At 38.5% G+C, this 21,507-nt stretch overlaps 1 protein-coding gene across 13 annotated transcripts in view; it reads right to left on the bottom strand.

Annotated features, from left to right (window-relative positions):
* The window catches only part of C4BPA (complement component 4 binding protein alpha), a 57,198-nt gene extending 41,808 nt beyond the window's left edge, over positions 1-15,390 (bottom strand). Inside the window, exons 1-5 of one of the 13 annotated variants that reach the window (XM_042257035.2) lie at positions 15,198-15,390; positions 7,137-7,238; positions 5,273-5,436; positions 3,977-4,159; positions 3,194-3,293 (exon numbers count right to left, since the gene is read on the bottom strand). In XM_042257035.2, the coding sequence (XP_042112969.1) occupies positions 3,194-3,293; positions 3,977-4,159; positions 5,273-5,414 (425 nt within the window). In that variant the 5' untranslated portion in view covers positions 5,415-5,436; positions 7,137-7,238; positions 15,198-15,390. Of the gene's footprint in view, positions 1-3,193; positions 3,294-3,976; positions 4,160-5,272; positions 5,437-7,136; positions 7,239-9,341; positions 9,468-10,907; positions 10,928-15,197 lie in introns of those variants that run through there. The other 12 variants (XM_042257034.2, XM_042257036.2, XM_042257037.2 and 9 more) reach the window with 12 other exon arrangements.
* Between the last annotated feature and the right edge of the window lie 6,117 nt (positions 15,391-21,507).

Raw genomic sequence — 21,507 nt, 5'->3', positions numbered from 1 at the left:
GAGCTCAATATCAAAGAAAAAACCCAAGAGAAAATGGGCAGAAGACCTAAATAAACATTTCTTCAAGGAAGACATACAGATGGCCAAAAGGCACACAAAAATATACTCAACATCACTAATTATTAGAGAAATGTTAATCAAAATTACAATGAGGTATCACCTCACTCTGATGATAGTGGACATCATCAAAAATCTACAAGCAATAAATGCTGAAGAGGGTGTGGGGAAATGGGAACCCTCTTGCACTGTTGTTGGGAATGTAAATTGATACAGCCACTATGGCAAACTGTGTGGAGGTTCCTTGAAAAAGTAAACATAGAACTACCTTATGACCCAGCAATCCCACTGCCGGGCATATATCCTGAGAAAACCATAATTCAAAAAGACACAGGTACCCCAGTGTTCACTGTAGCACTGTTTACAATAGCCAGGACATGGAAACAACCTAGTATCCATTAACAGATGAATAGATAAAGATGTAGTACATACATACAATGGAATATTATTCACCATATAAGGGAACAAAATTGGCCCATGTGGATGGACCTATAATCTGTCATACAGAGTGAAGTAAGTCAGAAAGAAAAAAATGAATATGGTATATTAATGCATGTATGTGGAATCTAGAAAAAAGTTACAGATGAACCTAGTTTCCGGGCAGGAACAGAGACACAGACATAGAGAATGGGCATATAACACAGCAGGAAAAGGAGAGTGGAATGATCAGGAGACTAGGTTTGACATATACACACTACCATGTGTAAAATAGATAGCTAGTGGGAACCTATAGTAAAGCACAGGGGACTCAGCTCAGTGCTCTGGGATAACCTAGATGGATGGGATGGTAGGGAGAGATCTAAAAAGGAGGCGATAGATGTATACATATAAATGATTCCCTTTTTGTAGAGCAGAAACTAACACGTGCATTAGTTGCTCAGTCATGTCCAACTCTTTGCAACCCCATGGATATTAGCCTGCCAGGCTCCTTTATCCATGGAATTCTCCAGGCAAGAACACTGGAGTGTGTTGTCATTTCCTTCTCCAGGGGATCTTCCCGACCCAAGGATCAAACCTGGGTCTCCCGCATTGTATTGCAAGTAGATTCTTTACCATCTAAGCCACCAGGGAAGCCATAGGAAAGCAATTATATTCCAGCAAAAAAAAAAATTAACATATAGCACATAGGCCTAATCATTTTGAAGGTCTTCACTTTCCTGTGAAGGCTCCCATGTACATGCAAAAATAAGATTGGTATAGTTTTCTCCTATTAATCTGTGTTATGTCAACTTAATTCTCAGGCCCAGTCAGAGATCCTAAGAGGGTAAAAGTAAAGTTTTGTCTTCCCTACAATAACATATTCATGTCTAGAGAGACTCAGCATTAAAAAAAAAAAAAAAAAATCCATTCTCCTAAAATAAAGTTACAAGCTAATCAACATGATATTAAAATATGCCTAACTTTAAAGTTCATGTAGAAAGATAAACAAGTATTATTAGGAAAATCCTAAAAAAGAAAAGTAATTAGATAGGACTACCCATATTACTATTAAAACATATTATAAAACATCAATAAGTAGAAAACTGTGCAATGTGTATATAAATATATAGACAAAACAATAATTGAATAGAAAGTCTACAAATAGACCCAGATATATATGAGAATTCCATATAGTATCCAAAAACAATCTCAAATCAGTAAGTTGAAGATGGACTTTTTAATAAATGGTGTTGAGATAACAGGAAAGTCATATGGAAAAATATAGACTGGGATATGTACCTCATACTGTATAGTATATATTGACTCCAAATGGATCAAAGCTTTTAACATTAAAAAATATGAAAACATTAAAGTGTAGAAGAAAGTTAGGCAAATAGTTCAAAACCTTGTATTTGGGAAGGCCTTTTAAATTAAGACAAATTCAGACGCCATTTTAAAAGGAGGACTGATAAATTTGACAACATATACCAAAGCCAGGGGCTTCCCAGGTGGCTCAGTGGGTAAAGAATTTGCCTGCAGTGCACGAGATACAAAAGACGTGGGTTCATTCCCTGGGTCAGGAAGATCCCCTGGAAGAGGAGATCCACTCAGTATTCTTGCCTGGAGAATCCCATGGACAGAAGAACCTGGTGGGCTACAGTTCATAGGGTCAAAAAGAGTCAAACATGACTGAAGCAACTTAGCATACATGCGTTCATGCACCAAAGCCAAGTCAAAAGAAAAACTTTGAAGGCAAAGTTGTAGCTCACATCAGAAACAAGGTGTGAACCCTAACAGACACAAATCCATGTGAATATGTATATCCATATACCTTAAAAATTAAGAATAAAATGCCCAACTAGTTAATAGTAAAAATAGGCAAAGGATATGCCAAGTAATTCACAAATATTGAATAAATACAAACATCTCTTATTAAAACATGCTGAATTTTACTCAGAATAAGAGAAATATACATTTAAACTATAGTAAGATTTCATTTTTACCTCTTAAATTGGAAATTTTTCAACATTTTTACAAGCATTGAAGCTTTGACAGCAAACTTAGTTGGAAAATTTATGGTGAGAGACATTTGTATACTCTGCAAAACCATGTAACTCCTACAGACAGCAATTTGGAAATAGTTTTCAAATTTTCAAATCATGTACTCTTTGACCCAGGATTCCTACCATGGAAATTTACCCTACAGATATAATTTATATATACAAGGTAATGCATTAGTGCATAGTTCAGAACAGAAAAAGATTGGAAAATTCATGGATTCATCAAAGAGATTATCAGCCCACACTACATCACACAATAAAATCCTGTGCAGGCATAAAAGGGAATTAATGAGAAATCTCTCTATGCACAAACACAGAGACATCTTCAGTTTATATTGATAAATAAAATATAAAGCAAGATTTAAGAGATTTAAGACTAATTTTCCTATTGGAAAGTTGTCAAATAAGAATACATACTAATTTCTTAACTTGTATTTGTAAAAGTAAACACTAGAAAAATACATGAGATGCAAATATAAGTTTATCCCTGTTTAAAGATGGAAAGGAGTATGGTGATGGCAATAGAATGAAAGTGAAAATTCTCAGTGGATACCTTTTATATCATGTTTGGTTTTGAAATATATATTATATTATACATTAGCTATTTTAAATTTTCAATTTAAAAGAAAAGTATCTCTAGATTGCCTCACACTCACCCTTCTGAACAGCTGAATTCTATTTCTGATCCAAAAGAGTAATCTGTCTTAACTATCACTTGCCCATTAAGTAATTCTCCTGGGTTTCCACATCGTTTTTCTGCGAGAAAAATTAGAATGATGATTAGTGATTCCATGTACTCAAGGATATGGCATTAGAAAAGAGAGCTGATGGATCATTGTGGTAATGAAGTCTATGGTCCAGAATTTAACATACTGACCAGGGAACTAAGCTCTATTCTACATCTCCAGTGTGTACTTAGAACTTAAGCCACTCAAAATACATGTCCTTGGTCACAAAAGGTAACAAAAAAGTATAGATTGCATGTGTATATCCATACTACTAGAAAAACATCACAGAATTTATTCTCAGTTAAGAGTGAATAACAGCATCTTCTTCCAAACACAGGATTTGGGATGAGTTTTCTTTTGTATTGTCATTTTCTAGACACATAATTTTCATAATTTTATACAATGAATCTAGTTTTCAGTGTATTAAAATGAATTTGCAGTTCACTTCTGAAAAAAGTATTTAATGAATAGATTGTAAATGATAGATTTATTTTTCACTGCAACTAGGTGGCTCCTAATTTGTTTGCTTTATTCATTTGTTTGTTTTATTCCAAAAGTGGCACACATGGGTACATTGAAATCAGTAACTGACCAACTGGATTGTTCCTTAGTGATCAGAGATACTCATTTGCATTTATAAAGCTTAGTTCCTGAGGCAACTTTGCTAAGAAGGACAAAGCACAAATAAGAGAAATGAATGTTCATACTTACTGACACAAAACTCTCTGTAATTCCAATTGCCTGTTGCCTTGCAGATAAGAAAGTAACTTTTTGAACTCATCGTATAGCCAGGACGACATTTGTATCTCAGAGTAGTTCCAGTTTCAAACGTTGTCTCATTCAACTCATTTATTGGATAAGCAAAGTCTAAATAGGGTGGAATACCACAACTTCCTGAATACCAAAATGACAAAACACTCAAGTTAGAGCTTGAGACACAGCATCCTAAAGTTTCAGTAGCATTACTTTAGGGCAGGAACCATTCTTTTCTCCTCTAACCAAGAAAAATGATAACTCCTATTATCCCCACTGTTCAATGAATCCAGAGAGTAATTAGTAATACATGTTTGTTGATTAACGACAATGATAAAGATAAAAGGCATAAATTTTTCATTTCTTTTCTCCTATAAATGATTTATCTTAAAAGGATGGCAGACAAGATTTCATCAGGCTATCAGATTGCCCATATCTGCTGACTCATATGCATCCATGCAAATCCAGAAATCCAACAGTTTTCTTCAACAGAAGTATATCACTTCATTAATAATAACAGAAACATCATTTAATTAATAGTAACATTACATGAGTTTGGGTGAACTCCGGGAGTTGGTGATGGACAGGGAGGCCTGGCATGCTGCAATTCATGGGGTCACAAAGAGTCAGACATGACTGAGCGACTGAACTGAACTGAACTGAACATTGCATAACATTGGTCGTTTCAGAGAACAGAAACTCGGTGGCTAGGAGAAGGATGACTATAACATTTCTAATTTGTCCTTTTTGTATTCTTTGGATTTTGTGTGGTCTGAAGGAAGAAACATGGAGCCCTTGAAGCATAACAATCTTAATCCTGCTTTACTTGCAAGAACAAAATGTAGGGCTGATTTATCTTTTAGGAGCCACACTAGAAGTTTACACTTTTCCTGTCCATTCTGGATAAACCTACAGGCAGTGAAGATTGTTTAGTCAGGCTAATAGATAATACAGATTTGTTTCAAGTCATGGTTGGGACAAATTGTTTTGGAAATCCCTGAAGAAGAAATTCTAGGAGGAAATGTCTATAAAATTGACTATGTGTAAAGCAAATGACCCCTACATTCCAAATTATTCCAAATCCCCTTAAGTTCCAAATTTCACATAAATTCCAAACCTCACCAAATAAACCCTTTGTTGCTAAAGCTGAATTTCTGCTAAAAGCTTAATCAGCCCTTTGTTAGTCTTGAAAGTGAAGGAGCAAATGATCGGGAAACTTTGCTGACAATTTGAACTTCTCTCCCTATTACTCACCAAGAACAGTAGCCAACAGAGTAGCAACCAAGGTTACTTGGAACAGAATTGGATCAGAGATACTCCACAGCCTAGAGAAGGGCCAGGATGCCATTGTCCCCTTGCTATGAAGGATCATAACTGGAACTCTCTGATGCTTCATTGACACTTTTCTGCTGAAAGAACTCAATTTAAAAAACAATCATTGGATTCCTACTTGTCATAAAGCACTAGGATCATGCTATGGGATCCATGTCTTGAAGAAATTACAGCCTAGAGTTGGAAGAAAAGACAGGTGCACCAATATTGCAACACAAAACAGTAGGTGTTAGCCTCTGAAGAAGCACTCTGCTCATGAAAGAGGTTCATTCCAAATGGAGAGATGGGAGGTAGCTTAATCTAAGTTAGGTATTCTGCAAAAGTCAGAAAATGTAGGCAGGGCATATTGGGGAACAGTACATAGCACTACAGTTTGGCTGGAAAGTAAGGTGTTGCAGATGGTTGTTAACCAGGAGGCAGCTCACAGGTGTGTAGGTTAGGAATTTATGGAAGCTACTCTTTAGAGAGTAAAGAGCCATAGTTTCTCAGTTTTGCTTTGATTTGGTTTTGTTTTAGGTGTGTTTGTTTTTAATATGTCCTTAGAGTGATACATCATTGTACCTTAATATCACTAGAGTGGATGTATTAACTATACATGATAGATTGAAGTGAACAGAGGAGAAACAAGGAGATTGATTAAGAAGACTATTGTAGTTGGCCCGGTGAGCCACAGAGATGATCAGACCAAGGAAATGGCAAAGGAGTTAGAGAAAATGAAATAAACTTAAAACAAAAAGCAGGAAGATTATAAGATGAGAAAAAAGAGTTGGATCATCATGTATAATATTGGCAGTTCCTCATGACAACTATCAACTGAAACAATAAACCAAGCAATTTGCAGTTTTAGGGGGAAAAGATAGTTTTATTTATAGATATATGTAGGGGCTTTCCAGGTGGCTCAGCGGTAAAGAATCCACATGACAAGCAGGAGACGCAGGTTCCATCTCTGGGTCAGGAAGATCCCCTGGAGAAGGAAATGGTAACCCACTCCAGTATTCTTGCCTGGAAAATCCCATGGGTAGAGAAGCCTGGCAGGCTACAGTCCATGATGTCGCAAAGAATTGGACATGACTTAGCAACTAAACAATAACAATATAGATATGTGTAAATATATATATATTTATATTTATGTATATAGATATATTAGTGGTTCAGATGGTAAAGTGTCTACAACGCAGGAGACCTGGGTTCGATCCCTGGGTTGGGAAGATTCTCTGGAGAAGGAAATGGCAACCCACTCCAGTACTCTTGCCTAGAAAATCCCGTGGATGGAGGAGCCTGGTGCAAGCTACTGTCCATGGGGTCGCAAAGAGTCAGACACGGCTGAGCGAAATCACTATCACTTACATACAGGTATATAAATAAAAATATATGTGACAAATGTACTTTCATTATTTAATTAGACTAAAGACTTATTTAAAGCTAAATCGTGAAGAACATTTTCTCTTCACACTCCTGTTCCCATTGGGGGAAAAAAAAAAAAAAAAAAACAGTGTATCTTAAATTTACATTAGAATTAGTCTTTGTCTTCAAAGGAACACATGAAGTTAAGCCCCAATGAAATACTGAGTTTCATCTTTTATTCTGACACTTGTTAGATCCACAGGATTCTACTCTCCCCATAATTCATATTAATTGCATATCCATTTAGATAAAAGAGGTCCCCTCAATATTTGCCTCAAAGATGTTTCTGTCCCACATTTAGGGGAAAAAAGTTCATAGTGGCCCTTCACACGACACGGAGGGCTCCAACTTCTTCACTGAGCAAAGACTTGTCTAATCTTACCTTTGCAAAACTCAGTTCTGACACTCAGGCCTCCCACCTGCTATCAGCTGTGGGTAACTCCACCCCTACCCCATGAGTCTGGACTTGGCCACTAGGAAAATTCTGCAAAAAAAAAAACACCTGTTGAAGAATTTATCAAATATCTTTAGTTATTTAAAATGTGTTTGCAGAATTTGTACTGTAAAAGTTGAAAAGAGTCAGGACCAGAATTCTGAGCCCCTGTTTTTCTTGTTTTCCCTTCCCTGTTTTCTTAATACCTCCCTTCTGATCTCTAGTCTCTACTCCTAGCAATCTGATGAGACTGGAGACAGTTGGGGGTACCGCAGGCTCCACACTGAAATGTTGTTGAATGACAACCCCCAGAGGAGAAGAATTCAATCCGGGGCCAGAGGTGAGGCTTGATCGCTCAGAGCTTTTGTGTAATAAAGTTTTATTAAAGTATAAAGGAGATAGAGAAAGTTTCTGACATAGGCATCACAAGCCGGCAGAAAGAGTACCCCCCTGCTAGTCTTCAGCTGGATGTTATATAGTCACTAGCAGTCTGTTAATGAAAGAAAGGAATGTCTTAAAACTCAGAATGGCACCAGGCCCCTCACCCGTAAGATGCATTTTGTGATAATCTTGGTACCAAATGGTTCATTTTGGGCCGTGAAATGATTAACTTGAATCTTGAAGAAGGGCAGATCACCATACAAATAGTTTCATTTACATAAATTAGAGAAACAATATCTGAGTACAACATACTGGTTTGTCAAATAGGTTCTGAGCCAAAAGGCGGAACCGACTTGAAGACAGAGTTTGTGTAAATATATAGCATATTAGCATAGCTTAAGAGAAACATTTCCATAAGAAAAAGGCATTGGTAAACTTCGGGTGAAACCAGGTGTCACTATGGCAACACAGAATTTTAAGAGAAACCTCCTTTTAAATTTGTATAGAGAAGGAAAAAATATTGCTAGTTTGTTTCCTCCTGCCACTTAAGAGAGATAAAAATGTCTGACACTTGCAGGCTATTTCCTCCGTTTGGAGACCCCTGGCCTTCCTGCCTGTTATCCTCTCATTCCCCCCTTTTCTCTTAGGAGAATTATGTCGCCTAGGAGAAAGGGGCATCATTTTCGTTCCATAACTGCTTCCGAGCTGAGAAGGGGCGTTGTCCCTAAATTGGCGAAGCAACATATTCTCGTAATCGTCACATTGAGGATATCTGATCTAGGGGCCCCAAATAGTAGTTGGAGGAAGTTGCAGCAGTAGCAGGAGTTTGAGCAACCATTTGTAACTTAAAAGCTTTCATGCGGCTAGAAACAAATCCAGTTATGCAATTACAGATGCAGGGAGCAAACAGTAAAAACAAAACAATAAGAATTATTGTAATTAAGATAGTTGTCCACCATGGGGAATGAGTTAACGTCTCTCAAGTGAGGCAATTGAGGCTTCAGGAGTATCCATGGCCCCAATCACACAAAAGCTCTGAGCGATCAAGCCTCGACTCTGGCCCCGGATTAATTTCTTTGCCTCCGGGGGCCAGGAATCCCAACGGCATGATTCAACAACAACCTTCCAACATGATGAAAAACAGTCCCCTAAATCATCTGCAAATTTTACAAAATATCACAAATTTCTCCTACCCAATTAAAGCTGTTATAAACTATAAAAACCATAAGAATCAGTTTCTTTCATTTTTGATGTCAGTAAATGTGTCATGTTTATTGAATTTCAGTGAAATTAAAGAGATTTAAGAATATCAATGTGTTGGCAAAATAGAATTTGACTGTAATCAAGAGGATAACAGTATAGAGTAAAATTTTTCCCACATGAATTGCTGTAGTTGTTACAATATTCACAAGAAAAATGTACACACAGAACATAATCCAAAAAATATTTGTGAGTATATTTAGAAAGATACAGCCATAGATTGAATCCTTAGTTTCAGGAAATTGAACAATACTTAAAATATTATTTCAAAGATAATATTCATTCATTGTGCTCAAAAAAAATATTTATAACCATTGAATACATTCAAAATGAATACTTCTTAGAATGATATTAACTAAACTGATAATGTGATAAGTTCAGCAAATTGATTTCAGTGAACTGATCCTTCAGGAATGGGCATTCATCAAACTGGTTTCTGATGACTAACTTTTTAGTCATAAACCAGCTGATCTGGACAACCCAGATCCCTGACATTTCTAAACATGTTCTTACCTTCTACGCCTGCCCATGTCATCTTCCCTCTCGTCATTTCCTCTTTAGTTCCTACTCATTCCAGCGGTCCCTTCTCCAGGGTCCCCTCCTGTGCTCCAGACCAGTCTCCAGCTTCCAGTTACAACTGAGTGTTTATAATTCTGATTCTGACTCAGCTTAACTGACAGCTGAGGTCTGTCTTCCCCATTGGACCACAAGTTCCTTGAAGTCAGAAGGTGGGCTGTTAGTCATCTTTTTCCTCCAAGATACCTAGCCCTGTACCTCACTCAAAGTGCTCAAAAAATGTCTGTTGAATTTACTTTCAAAAGTACGTAGTGCTAAAAGTATGTTTTCAAGAAAAATAATACCATTCCATGTCTACTGTAACACTGCTTGCTTTGTCAAGGTCAGATTTTAGCTGATTTTAAAACAAGGCACATCTGCTATCTTAATGAGAACAGATCCTAGTGATTTTACTCTAGGCTGTTCCCCATCCTTAACCCAAAGTTACCATAACATCAACTATAAAACATAGGATAGTAGTGAAGGAAAGAATAAACAAACACCACAGTCTATGACAGAGCTAAAAGGCAGCCACACACACATACAGACTCATCACGTACTGTGATGAGATTAATGGCATGGCCACAGACACAGGGCTGGGGACTGTGACACAGCAGGACAGCATGTGGCCAGACCCTGGGATATGAATGCTGGAGTCAGACCTAGGCCATGTGGATTCAGTCCTGGTTCCCCCACACAGAAACTGTGTGCCCACGGGCAAGAGAGTCAGCTCTCTAAGCTCTCAATTTCCATATTTATAAACTGAAAATAACTATACATGTCTCCCAAAATTGCTGAGAGGGTTTGGTTTGGTGCATGGACAGCACATAGTAAATATCCATGAGAAATGTTAAGGAAGAGAATAACAGCATTTGTGTTGGAATGTGATTCTAACAGAACCAGAACTCCTAGAGTCAAAACATTGTCATGAAAATGGCATAAAATCATAATGGCTACAATTCCAGGAGACTTTAGCTAAGCCCTGATAAAGAGGAAAACACTCTGGACTTGGGTCAGAAGTCTTAGTCACGTTTCCACTGTGGCCAATGGTAATAGTGAGGCCCAGTGCATGCTGCATGCTAAGTCGCTTCAGTCCTGCCCGACTCTGCAACACTGTGGACCATAGCCCACCAGGCCTCTGTGTCCATGGGATTCTCCAGCCAAGAATACTGGAGTGTGTTGGCATTTCCTTCTCCAGGGGATCTTCCCCACCCAGGGATCGAACTTCTGTCTCTTATATTTCCTGCATTGGCTGGTGGTTTCTTTACCACTAGAGTCACCTGGGAAGTGAGACTCAGGACCATACCCATAGCAATAACAATGGCACCCCCAGGGGTCCCTCCTAGACTTCTTCTTCCCTCGTCTTAACTCTCTTCTTGGAAGGAACTCATTCACTCTATGACCATCACCTATGAATCACTCACAGACCTCTAGGCCCAACTGTCTCCTATGGGTACAAAAACTTATATGTGCCATAAACTCAATTATTAATAAAAAAAAATCTTACTCTGTACTGTTACTTACCACATGTCAATTTTGAGCCTTTCAGTCCTGCCTCCTTTACTCTTGTTGCTAACTAGAAAATTCCTGTGCTGAGCCTTATGACTGGAGTTTTACAAAAGACTGTGAAAAAAATCTCTGCAAAATAAGGAGGAATTATTTTCTCTTCCCTTGAAATTACAGAATAGCAGATATCTACATCATAAATTGACCTGCAAGTGTTATATCTAACAAAGGGATGGTTTCCAACACTTGACCATAACTTGTAAACTTTGAAAGTCTAAAATTCTAACTGGTTATCTTAGAAAATTACTTTTTGTCTTAGATAATATTTGTGAGGTGAGGTGAAGTCGCTCAGTCGTGTCCGACTCTTTGCGACCCTGCGGACTGTAACCTACTAGGCTTCTCTGTCCATGGGATTCTCCAGGCAAGAATACTGTAGCAGATTGCCATTTCCTTCTCCAGGGGATCTTCCCGACCCAGGGATCGAACCTGAATCTCCCGCATTGGAGGCAGACGCTTTAACCTCTGAGCCCCAGGGAAGCCTTGTGAACTTCTTAGCAAGTCCAAAAATAAATTGTTACACTTTCTTCACTTGAAGTCCTGAACATAAATTAACACTTTTGACTGTTGGATTTCTTTTCTTTAAATTTCAGCTTTATTGAGGCATAGGTGACTAAATTGCGAGATACTTAAAGTGTACATCGTGATGATTTGACAAAGGTATACGTTATGAAAGTATTTCTCCCTGCTCCCCTTCTAATTAATTAACACATCCATTATATCACATATTTGACTTTTCCCCACAGTGTAATTAAAAAATAAGTGACATACATCGTTGCATAAGTTTAAGGTATACAGCATGATGATTTGATTTATACAAATTGTGAAATAATTACCATAATAGGTCCAGCTAACTCATCTTCTCATATAGATACAATAAATAGAAAACAAAGAAAAAAAGACAAAATTTTTCCTAATGGTGAGAACTCATGATGAATCTTCAACAACTTTCCAGTATATCATGAAGCAGTTAATCATGGTCGTCATGCTGTATATTACATGCCTAGCACTTATTTATCTCATAAATAGAAGTTCGCACCTTTTAATCACATTCTTCCAACTCCTCCCCCCAACTCAACTCATGCCCTCCACCTCTGGTAACCACAAGTCTAATCTCTTTTTCTATAAATTTGTTTTGGATGGTTTTGGTTCTTTGTTTTGTTTTAGATTCCACAAAGAAGTATACCTTTTCTTTCTAGGAATGACATTTAAGTTCTATTGTCTTGGCAAATTTCAATTGTACGTTACAGTATTACCACTATGTTTTACATTAAATCCTTAAACCTTCATCTTATAGCTGAAAATTTATACCCTTTTACCAACCTCTCCTTGTTTTTCCCATCCCCCAGCCCCTGGCAACCACTTCTTAGATTTCTTACTTAAGAAAAAAAATGTTTTTAAAATTTGTTGTAATAAATCTCAAGGCTCAGCTCAGTATTTCCAACTGCTTTATTTGTATCTCCCAGATATCTTGAATCTAACATATCCAAAACTAAACATACCATCTTCTTTCTAACACTGCTTGACCTTTGCTTTCTGTCTCAACTAAGATAATAATCACCACTCGGTTTTCCAGACTAGAAACCTACGAAGCCTAGCTTCCTCTCTTTTGTCACCTTTCCATATGCAAATTCACCAAGTCTTGTCACATTGGCTGCAGAAACACTAAGAATCTGTCATTCTCTCTTCTACCTACTACCGTGGTGGTCAGGGTTTACGTTCTCAGAGTTTCCTTCACTCCACCCTGTGTGATTGTTAAGTTGCCTCAGCCGTGTCTGACTCTTTGTGATGCTCTGGACTGTAGCCCTCCACGCTCCTCTGTCCATGGGATTCTCCAGGCAAGAATACTGGAGTGGGTTGCCAGGCCATCCTCCAGGGGATCTTCCTGACCCAGGGATCAAACCCAAGTCTCTTAGGTCTCCTGCATTGGCAGGCGGATTCTTTACCACTAGCGCCACCTGGGAAGCCCTACACCACCCACCCTACACCACAGCAAAAGCCTCCAAACAACTGCAAGCCAGCTTTCACATTGATGCTGTTATATTCCTAAGAAGCAATTTATAAATTGCTAAACTGTTAGCAATTTTAAAACACCCACGGTCCCCAGTTCTCTAGGTTCCCATAAGTCTCACTACTCTCCCTCTACTTCTGCTCACTTAAAACACTGTGCTTCAACCACACACATGTGCTTATCTTTCCCAAAATGTATCCTAGAACTTTCTAAACACCTGCAAGCACTTTCATATGATGTCTCTTAGTGTATGAACGTTCTTAACTCCCAGCCTCTCCATGATGCCCTTATCCAGATCGAATGCCACCTCATTGGTGAAGAATTACCCAACCCCTACACCCAAGAAATATCAGTCTTTGCTATGCTTTACCTATGCTTCCCTAATTACCTTACCTGACATCTCAATTGTAACACCACATTGTATTGTAACTATCTATTCACTTTTGCCCCTTGACTGTAGGACCCTTGAAGGCAAAAAAGGTGTTTATCCAACCTTCCAGTTTCTAACCTAATATTAACTGGCATAATAATAGTTATCTAATAAATGTGAAACAAATGAAATGCAAATTAGTTTCATCCTCAGAGTGAGAATGACTAAACACCTACTGAGGACCAAATGAAATAATCTGTGGGAAGTGTTTGGTAAATTTTGAAGAGATGATTCAGTGATTCATCTCCCCTTGCTGGTTCCCAGGGTGTGTGGTGGCTCATTGGGCCAGTGGAGCATTTCCAGTTCATCACCATGACTCATTGTGGTCCCTCAGCAGAGCCTGCACAGGACTCAGCAAACCAGAGTATGGAGATGGAGGCTCTGACTTACAAGCTGAGGAGACCTGATTTGAGTCCCAGCAATGCCAGTCAATTTCTGTGATCTTGAAGAAGCTATATCAGCTCCCCAGCATCAGTTTCTCATCCTTAAAATGATGACATTAAACTTAGATTATCCTTCTATTCCCTACAAACCCTAGAATTATGGAATTACCCACTGAAAAGCTAAGACTTTCTTAGCAAATGCCCTGATATTTCACTATCACCTCTTAAATTCCTATAGAAATGAAACCAACTCAAGAACTATAGTCACCATGGAGGATCTCTTGTGAAAATACCATTGGCATTTGCAAAGCAAGTACAATTTGAGAGGCTCTGGGAAAATCCTCAGCCTCCAAATTTCCCCTCTCATTAGAGATTACTTTTTAAAGTTAACTAATTTATTTATTAATTATAATTTATTTAATATTAAATATTAAAATTTATTTCTTTAAAGTTCCCTTTTTAATAATTCAGATACCTCTGGAAAAAATAACTTTTTTTTCTCCAGTTTCAAGTGAGTGTATCCTGGCTCACACCTGCACTCTCAATCACATTCCTTGCAGACTCCAGAAAGAACTTGCTTCCACAATTTTCTCTTTCCTAGAATTTCTTTAAATCTCATCAGCTCCTTCTTTCTGAGCCATATTATAATGTATCTCTAAAATTAATATAAACATTCTTTGATGTTTCTTCCCCTTCTGGGCACTCTACTTTGTATTCTCCTTTACTACTACATTTAGGGACAGAACAAGAGTCAGCAAACAGAAGGGTGGTTGAAGAATTAAAACTCAAACCAGAGGAGTACTATGTCTTGCCCGGTGAAAAGAGAAGGCAATTTCGAGAAGGAAAGCTAATCAACAACCAGATTCAACAATTGAGGGAGAGAAAAGAAATCGGAACAATTCAGACCTCTAGCTTCAGATACTAACTGGATGCTGACCAATATCCTCCTTCCGAGTAAATCTAAAGGTCTTTGCTGTCAGTGGTGGAGGAGATAAGGGGTTCATGAAATCTTTAAAGGAAATTGCAACAATTTTCAGAATGTAGACTTTGGAAACTGGTCTCCTGTGTCTCTCTTTGGGACATCTGGCTCACCTCCTGTCTCAACTTCCCCATGTGGAGAGATGGAAAAGGATTTATAAACCAACACTCTCAACTTTTAGGTGCAATAATAAGAATAACTTCTTACTTCTTTCTCTCTTCAGTTTATTAGTATGCATTATTATTCCCCCATTTATAATAGAAAATCGAGGCTCAGTAGGGATTACAAGTACTTTTCAAGTCACATTGTCTCCTAATGCAGTATCCCTAAAAAGATTTCTGTTGAAAACACTCCAAGTTTTGTCTCTGTATTATCCTTATAATCATGTTCTCTTTAAAGGGCCAAACAACCAGCCTTTCCCCCAAAGTACCCCAAATAATCCACTGACCTGCAGACAGCTGAGGAAGAAGACTCTATCATTGTTCCTTGGGTAGTTTCTTAAGGAGGAAGACTGCTTTGATCTGAAATAGCTTTAGTTCCTCCCCAGATAAGAGTTTAAAAGAATACCCTGAAGTTGACCCCACCAAAAGTCCCTCACTTCCAGTCATGTGGTTGGCTGTTCAGGGACGGCCAGATAGAAATGGATGGGCAGACACTCTCTATACCCAGTGACTCATTACCCAGTGAATGATTAACAGCATAAATAAAGCAGTAGTGTTTATCTAATCTCCTTCTTCTTCACTAGCCCTTTCTTGATAATATGTTGCAATTGTTTTTTTTCTTCTCTGCCAACCATTTCCCCTAAGTAGATGGGTAATATAAATTTGATGCCAGAATTCTTTTTTATTTTCCCCATAAACAAAAGAGGGTTATACAACATGCAAACCAGCTATCCTGGAAACTTTGGATAGTGCAGGGTTCAAACTAGGTCCACAAAAGTGATACACTTTCCAAGATTCTAGGTCCAACAGGCTTTCCTGGGGCTCATGGGATGGCTGACCTTCCCCTGTACTGGTCTCCAACCCACTCCAAAAAAGTACAGAAGGTGAGGAGCTTAACACACTTACTGAGTTCCTGGCAATGTGCAGAGTTGCTTGGAACATAATTAGTACTTTAAAATTGCATGACCTCCAGAAGTTGGTCTACCATTGAGCACTGCTCAGAAGGATGCAATGAAGGGTCAGCCATGTTTGTTATCACATGTGGTCCTAAGAATGCCCTCCAACCTTATCCAGTTAAGCTCTTAATCCTCAGGATTAAGGTTTTGTGCTCAGGGGACTGCTACTAAAGAGAAATTTCTCGTGACCTTTTCACTTTTTCTGTGCATGTGTGCATGCTAAGTCACTTCAGTCATGTCTGACTCTTTGCAACCCTATGGACTATAGCCCCCATGCTTTTCTGTCAGTGGGATTCACCAGGCAACAACACTGGAGTGAGATGCCATTTTCTCCTCCAGGGGAGCTTCCAGACACAGGGATCTGAACGTGCGTTTCTTAGGCCTCCTGCATTGGCAGGCAGGTTCTTTACCACTAGTGCCCAAAATCTCATAAAATTTTCAGAAAAAGAGTTGAACCACAGAAGAGGTTTTGACAAAATATAGGAAATCTGAGCGTGGCATTGAATGAAAAAGTGGAAATTATTAGATGAAAATAAGAAAGATACTAGAAGTAAAATGAGCATAAATGAGGAATTACCTGGTGGTCCAGGGCTTAGGAGCAGTAGCAGCAGGACTGGAAAAGGTCAATCCTCATCCCAATTCCCAAGAAGGGAAGTACTAAAGAATGTGCTAGCCATTGGACAGTTGCTCTCATCTCCCATGCTAGTAAGGTCATGCTTAAAATCTTGCATGCTAAGCTTCAGCATTATGTGAATCAAGACCTTCCAGATGTCCAAGCTGGGTTTAGAAAAGGAAGAGGAACCAGAGACCAAATTGCCAACATTTGTTGGATTATAGAGAAAGCAAGGGACTTTCAGAAGAACATCTATCTCTGTTTCATCAACTATGTCAAATCCTTTGACTGTGTGGATCATGACAAACTGCAGAAAGCTCTTAGAGAGGTGGGAATACCAGACCATCTTACCTGTCTCCTGAAAAACCTGTTTATGGGTCAAGAAGCAACAGATAGAACACTGTGTGGAACAACTGATTGATTCAAGATCAAGAAAGGAGTAGGACAGGGCTCTGTGCTATAGTTACAAGCCAGAATTAAGATAGGTGGGAGAATCATAAACAACCTCAGATATGTGGATGTTATCATTGTAATGGCAGAAAGCAAAGAGGAACTAAAGAACCTCCTGATGAGGGCGAAGGAGAGTGAAAGGGCCGACTTAAGACTAAATATTAAAAAAAAAAAAAACCTAAGATCATAGCATTCAGCCCCATTACTGCATGGCAAATAGAAGGGGAAAGTTGGAAGTAGTGACAGATTTCCTCTTCCTTGTCTCCAAAATCACTGTGGATGGTGACTGGCAGCCATGAAATCAGAAGAGAATTGCTTCTTGGCAGGAAAATGATGATAAACCTAGACAGTGTGTTGAAAAGCAGAGACATTTCTGACAAAGGTCCATATAGTCAAGGCTATGGTCTTTCCAGTGGTCATGTATGGTTGTGAGAGTTGGACCATAAAGAAGGCAGAGCACCAAAGAATTGATGCCTTTGAACTATGGTGCTGGAGAAGATTTCTGAAAGTCTCCTGGACAGCAAGGAGATTGAAACAGTCAATCTGATGGAAGATCAACCCTGAATATTCACTGGAAAGACTAATGTTGAAGCTGAAGCTGAAGCTCCAGTATTTTGGTCATTGGATGTGAATAGATGATTCATTGGAAAAGTCCCTGATGCTGGGAAAGATTGAGGGCAGAAGGAGAAGAGGGCATCAGAGGATGAGATAGCTGGGCGGCATCACCGATGCAATGAACATGAACTTGGACAAACTCCCAGAGAGGGACAGGGAAGCCTGAGGGATAGGGAGGTTGCAGTCCATGAGGTTGCAAAGAGTCAGACACAACTGGGTGACTGAATAACAACAACCAGAGGTTAGGACTCAACACTTTCACTGCCAGGGCCCAGGTTCAATCTTTGTTCAGAGAACTAAGATCCTGCAAGCCATGTGGTGGGGCCAAAAAAAGAAAGAGAGAGAACATGGCCAAGTCACGAAAGTGAAGCTGATTTGGGAATTTAACAAAAATGAACCTGGCCTACTGTAGTCCATGGGATCGCAAAGAGTGGGCCACAACTGAGTGACTGATCTGAACTGAGAATAAAAGAGGATCCAAAATTATGCAGTCTTGACAATGAAGTTAGAGGAAATATAACCTTTAAAGCTGAGTCACCAAATTTCATTTCTCAGTCTGAGTCCTTCTCTTTACTTTCCATAGTGACTGTTCCAAATTTTTCTCTCCAGTTCACCAAACTGTCTTACTCTCGGTAAATAATCTTGCCTCCTACTTTACTAAGAAATCATTCCACATTAGCTTCTCTCTTCCTCAAATTGTCTTCCCTATTTACTCTTGTGTCAGAAGAGATTTATTTTCTTTCCTTACTTATTTTCAATGTATGTCATCCTGAAATGTTCCCTCAGTCTTACCAAACCTCAAATTCAAGTTTTCTTCTGTTGTGAGATGTTGAACTTCTCAAAAGAATCTCCTATGTTTCAAGCCCACTTTTTCTCTACAGTCACTCTTCACCCCTCCCATTGTGGTCTTCAATCTGGCTTCCTCCCACTCTACTGACACACCTCTGTGACATATGCCCTTGTCTCCAAATCCAAAATTTTTTTAACTCATCAATTTTGGCTTCTCAGCAGCCTGTAACAATTGTGGATCACCTCCTTTCTGAAGCTTCTCCTTCAACTGCCATAACCCTAAATTTTCCTGTCTTTTCTTGTTTGTTATTACCTTCTCTTCCTACTTTTCAACCCCAAATGCAGATACATCCCAAGTTCTTCTTTTTAAAAATGTTTCTCTTTACATCTTTTTATCTTACCTGTTCTCATGGCTTTAACTGTTCCCTGTAGGGACTGCCCCATAATACACCTTTATCTTTCATTTCTCTTTGAAACTCAAACTGACATTTTTTATTGCCCATTAGAATTCTTATAAGCACCTTTATACACAACAAGGAAGAACTCCTCATTTCCTGCCCAGAAACTTCACCTTCTGACCACAAGATTAACTCAGGCTTCCCGGAATGGAATTTCAGACTCACCTTTAAACCTTTCCTCCCCTCATCCTCCAATGCTCATAAGTTGACAAGTTGTTTTGATTTCACAATGTCTCTCAAGTCTGCTGTGTCTTTTCTATTTCTCATGCCATCAAACTGGCTCAGGTTTTCATTGTCTCTTAGGTGGACTACTGCTGTGGCTTTTTCCTTGGTTTCTCTGTCTCAGTCTTTTTCCTGCTATACCTCTACAACATACTGTTGTGAGAGAAACCTATGTTCTGTCCTTATCACTTCCTTGCTTGGAAGTTTTCCATCTCTACTCACTGTCTACAAAATAAAGTTCAACTTTTCGAACTTGTCCTTTAAAATCCTCCATAAACTGGCTTTAATGTATCTTTCCTTCTCTCTGATCACCTCTCATGCTTTATCCAGGCTATGCGGATTACCCTAAATATGCTCCATCCTTCTTGCCTCTTTGCACCACCTTTTTTATTTATTTTTTTGTTGTTGTTGATCCAAATTATTTTATTTTTATTATAAATTCATTTATTTTATTTGGAGGCTAATTACTTTACAATATTGTATTGGTTTTGCCATTAATCAACATGAATCTGCCACGGGTATACACATGTTCCCCATCCTGAACCCCCTTCCCTCCTCCTTCCCTGTACCATCCCTCTCAGTCATCCCAGTGCACCAGCCCTAAGCATCCTGTATCCTGCATCGAACCTGGACTGACGATTCGGTTCATATATGATATTATACATGTTTCAATGCCATTCTCCCAAATCATCCCACCTTCTCCCTCTCCCACAGAGTCCAAAAGACTGTTCTATACATCTATGTCTCTTTTGCAGTCTCGCATACAGGGTTATCGTTACCATCTTTCTAAATTCCATATCTATGCATTAGTATACTGTATTGGTAATTTTCTTTCTGGCTTACTTCACTCTGTATAATAGGTTCCAGTTTCATCCACCTCATTAGAACTGATTCAAATGTATTCTTTTTAATGGCTGAGTAATACTCCATTGTGTATATGTACCACAGCTTTCTTATCCATTCATCTGCTGATGGACATCTAGGTTGTTTCCATGTCCTGGCTATTATAAACAGTGCTGCGATGAACATTGGGGTACATGTGTCTCTTTCAATTCTGGTTTCCTCGGTGTATATGCCCAGCAGTGGGATTGCTGGGTCATAAGGCAGTTCTATTTCCAGTTTTTTAAGGAATCTCCACACTGTTCTCCATAGTGGCTGTACTAGTTTACATTCCCACCAACAGTCTAAGAGGGTTCCCTTTTCTCCACACCCTCTCCAGCATTTATTGCTTGTAGACTTTTGGATAGCAGCCATTCTGATTGTCATGAAATGGTACCTCATTTTGGTTTTGATTTGCATTTCTCTGATAATGAGTGATGTTGAGCATCTTTTCATGTGTTTGTTAGCCATCTGTATGTCTTCTTTGGAGAAATGTCTATTTAGTTCTTTGGCCCATTTTGTGATCAGGTTGTTTATTTTTCTGGAATTGAGCTGCAGGAGTTGCTTGTGTATTTTTGAGATTAGTTGTTTGTCAGTTGCTTCATTTGCTATTATTTTCTCCCATTCAGAAGGCTGTCTTTTCACCTTGCTTATAGTTTCCTCTGTTGTGCAGAAGCTTTTAAGTTTAATTATGTCCCATTTGTTTATATTTGCTTTTATTTCCAATATTCTGGGAGGTGGGTCACAGAGGATCCTGCTGTGATGTATGTCGGAGAGTGTTTTGCCTATGTTCTCCTCTAGGAGCTTTATAGTTTCTGGTCTTAGGTTTAGGTCTTTAATCCATTTTGAGTTTATTTTTGTGTGTGGTGTTAGAAAGTGATCTAGTTTCATTCTCTTACAAGTGGTTGGCCAGTTTTCCCAGCACCACTTGTTAAAGAGATTGTCTTTACTCCATTGTATATTCTTGCCTCCTTTGTCAAAGATAAGGCATCCATAGGTGTGTGGATTTATCTCTGGGCTTTCTATTCTGTTCCATTGATCTATATGTCTGTCTTTGTGCCAGTACCATGCTGTCTTGATGACTATGGCTTTGTAGTAGAGCCTGAAGTCAGGCAGGTTGATTCCTCCAGTTCCATTCTTTTTTCTCAACATTGCTTTGGCTATTCGAGGTTTTTGGTATTTCCATACAAATCGTGAAATTATTTGTTCTAGCTCTGTGAAAATTACCATTGGTAGCTTGATAGGGATTGCATTGAATCTATAGATTGCTTTGGGTAGTGTACTCATGTTCACTATATTGATTCTTCTGATCCATGAACATGGTATATTTCTCCATCTATTAGTGTTCTCTTTGATTTCTTTCACCAGTGTTTTATAGTTTTCTATGTATAGGTCTTAGTTTCTTTAGTCAGATATATTCCTAAGTATTTTATTCTTTTCATTGCAATGTGCACAACCTTTTTTAAAAATTATTAAAAATTCAATATAAAACATTAAAGAACTTGAGAATTTCATCAAAGACAACTGTTTTAATCTGCACCTATTATTGCCTGGTCCTTTTCTGTAAGAATAAAGGTTTTATATAAATACTATTATAAGTACTTGCTCTTCTGTA

The sequence above is a fragment of the Ovis aries genome, chromosome 12, assembly GCF_016772045.2.
Source record: "Ovis aries strain OAR_USU_Benz2616 breed Rambouillet chromosome 12, ARS-UI_Ramb_v3.0, whole genome shotgun sequence".
In the NCBI taxonomy this organism is placed as follows: Eukaryota; Metazoa; Chordata; class Mammalia; order Artiodactyla; family Bovidae; genus Ovis; species Ovis aries.
The sequence above is the reverse complement of the archived record's forward strand: the minus strand, read 5'-3'. Positions and strand labels throughout refer to the sequence as shown.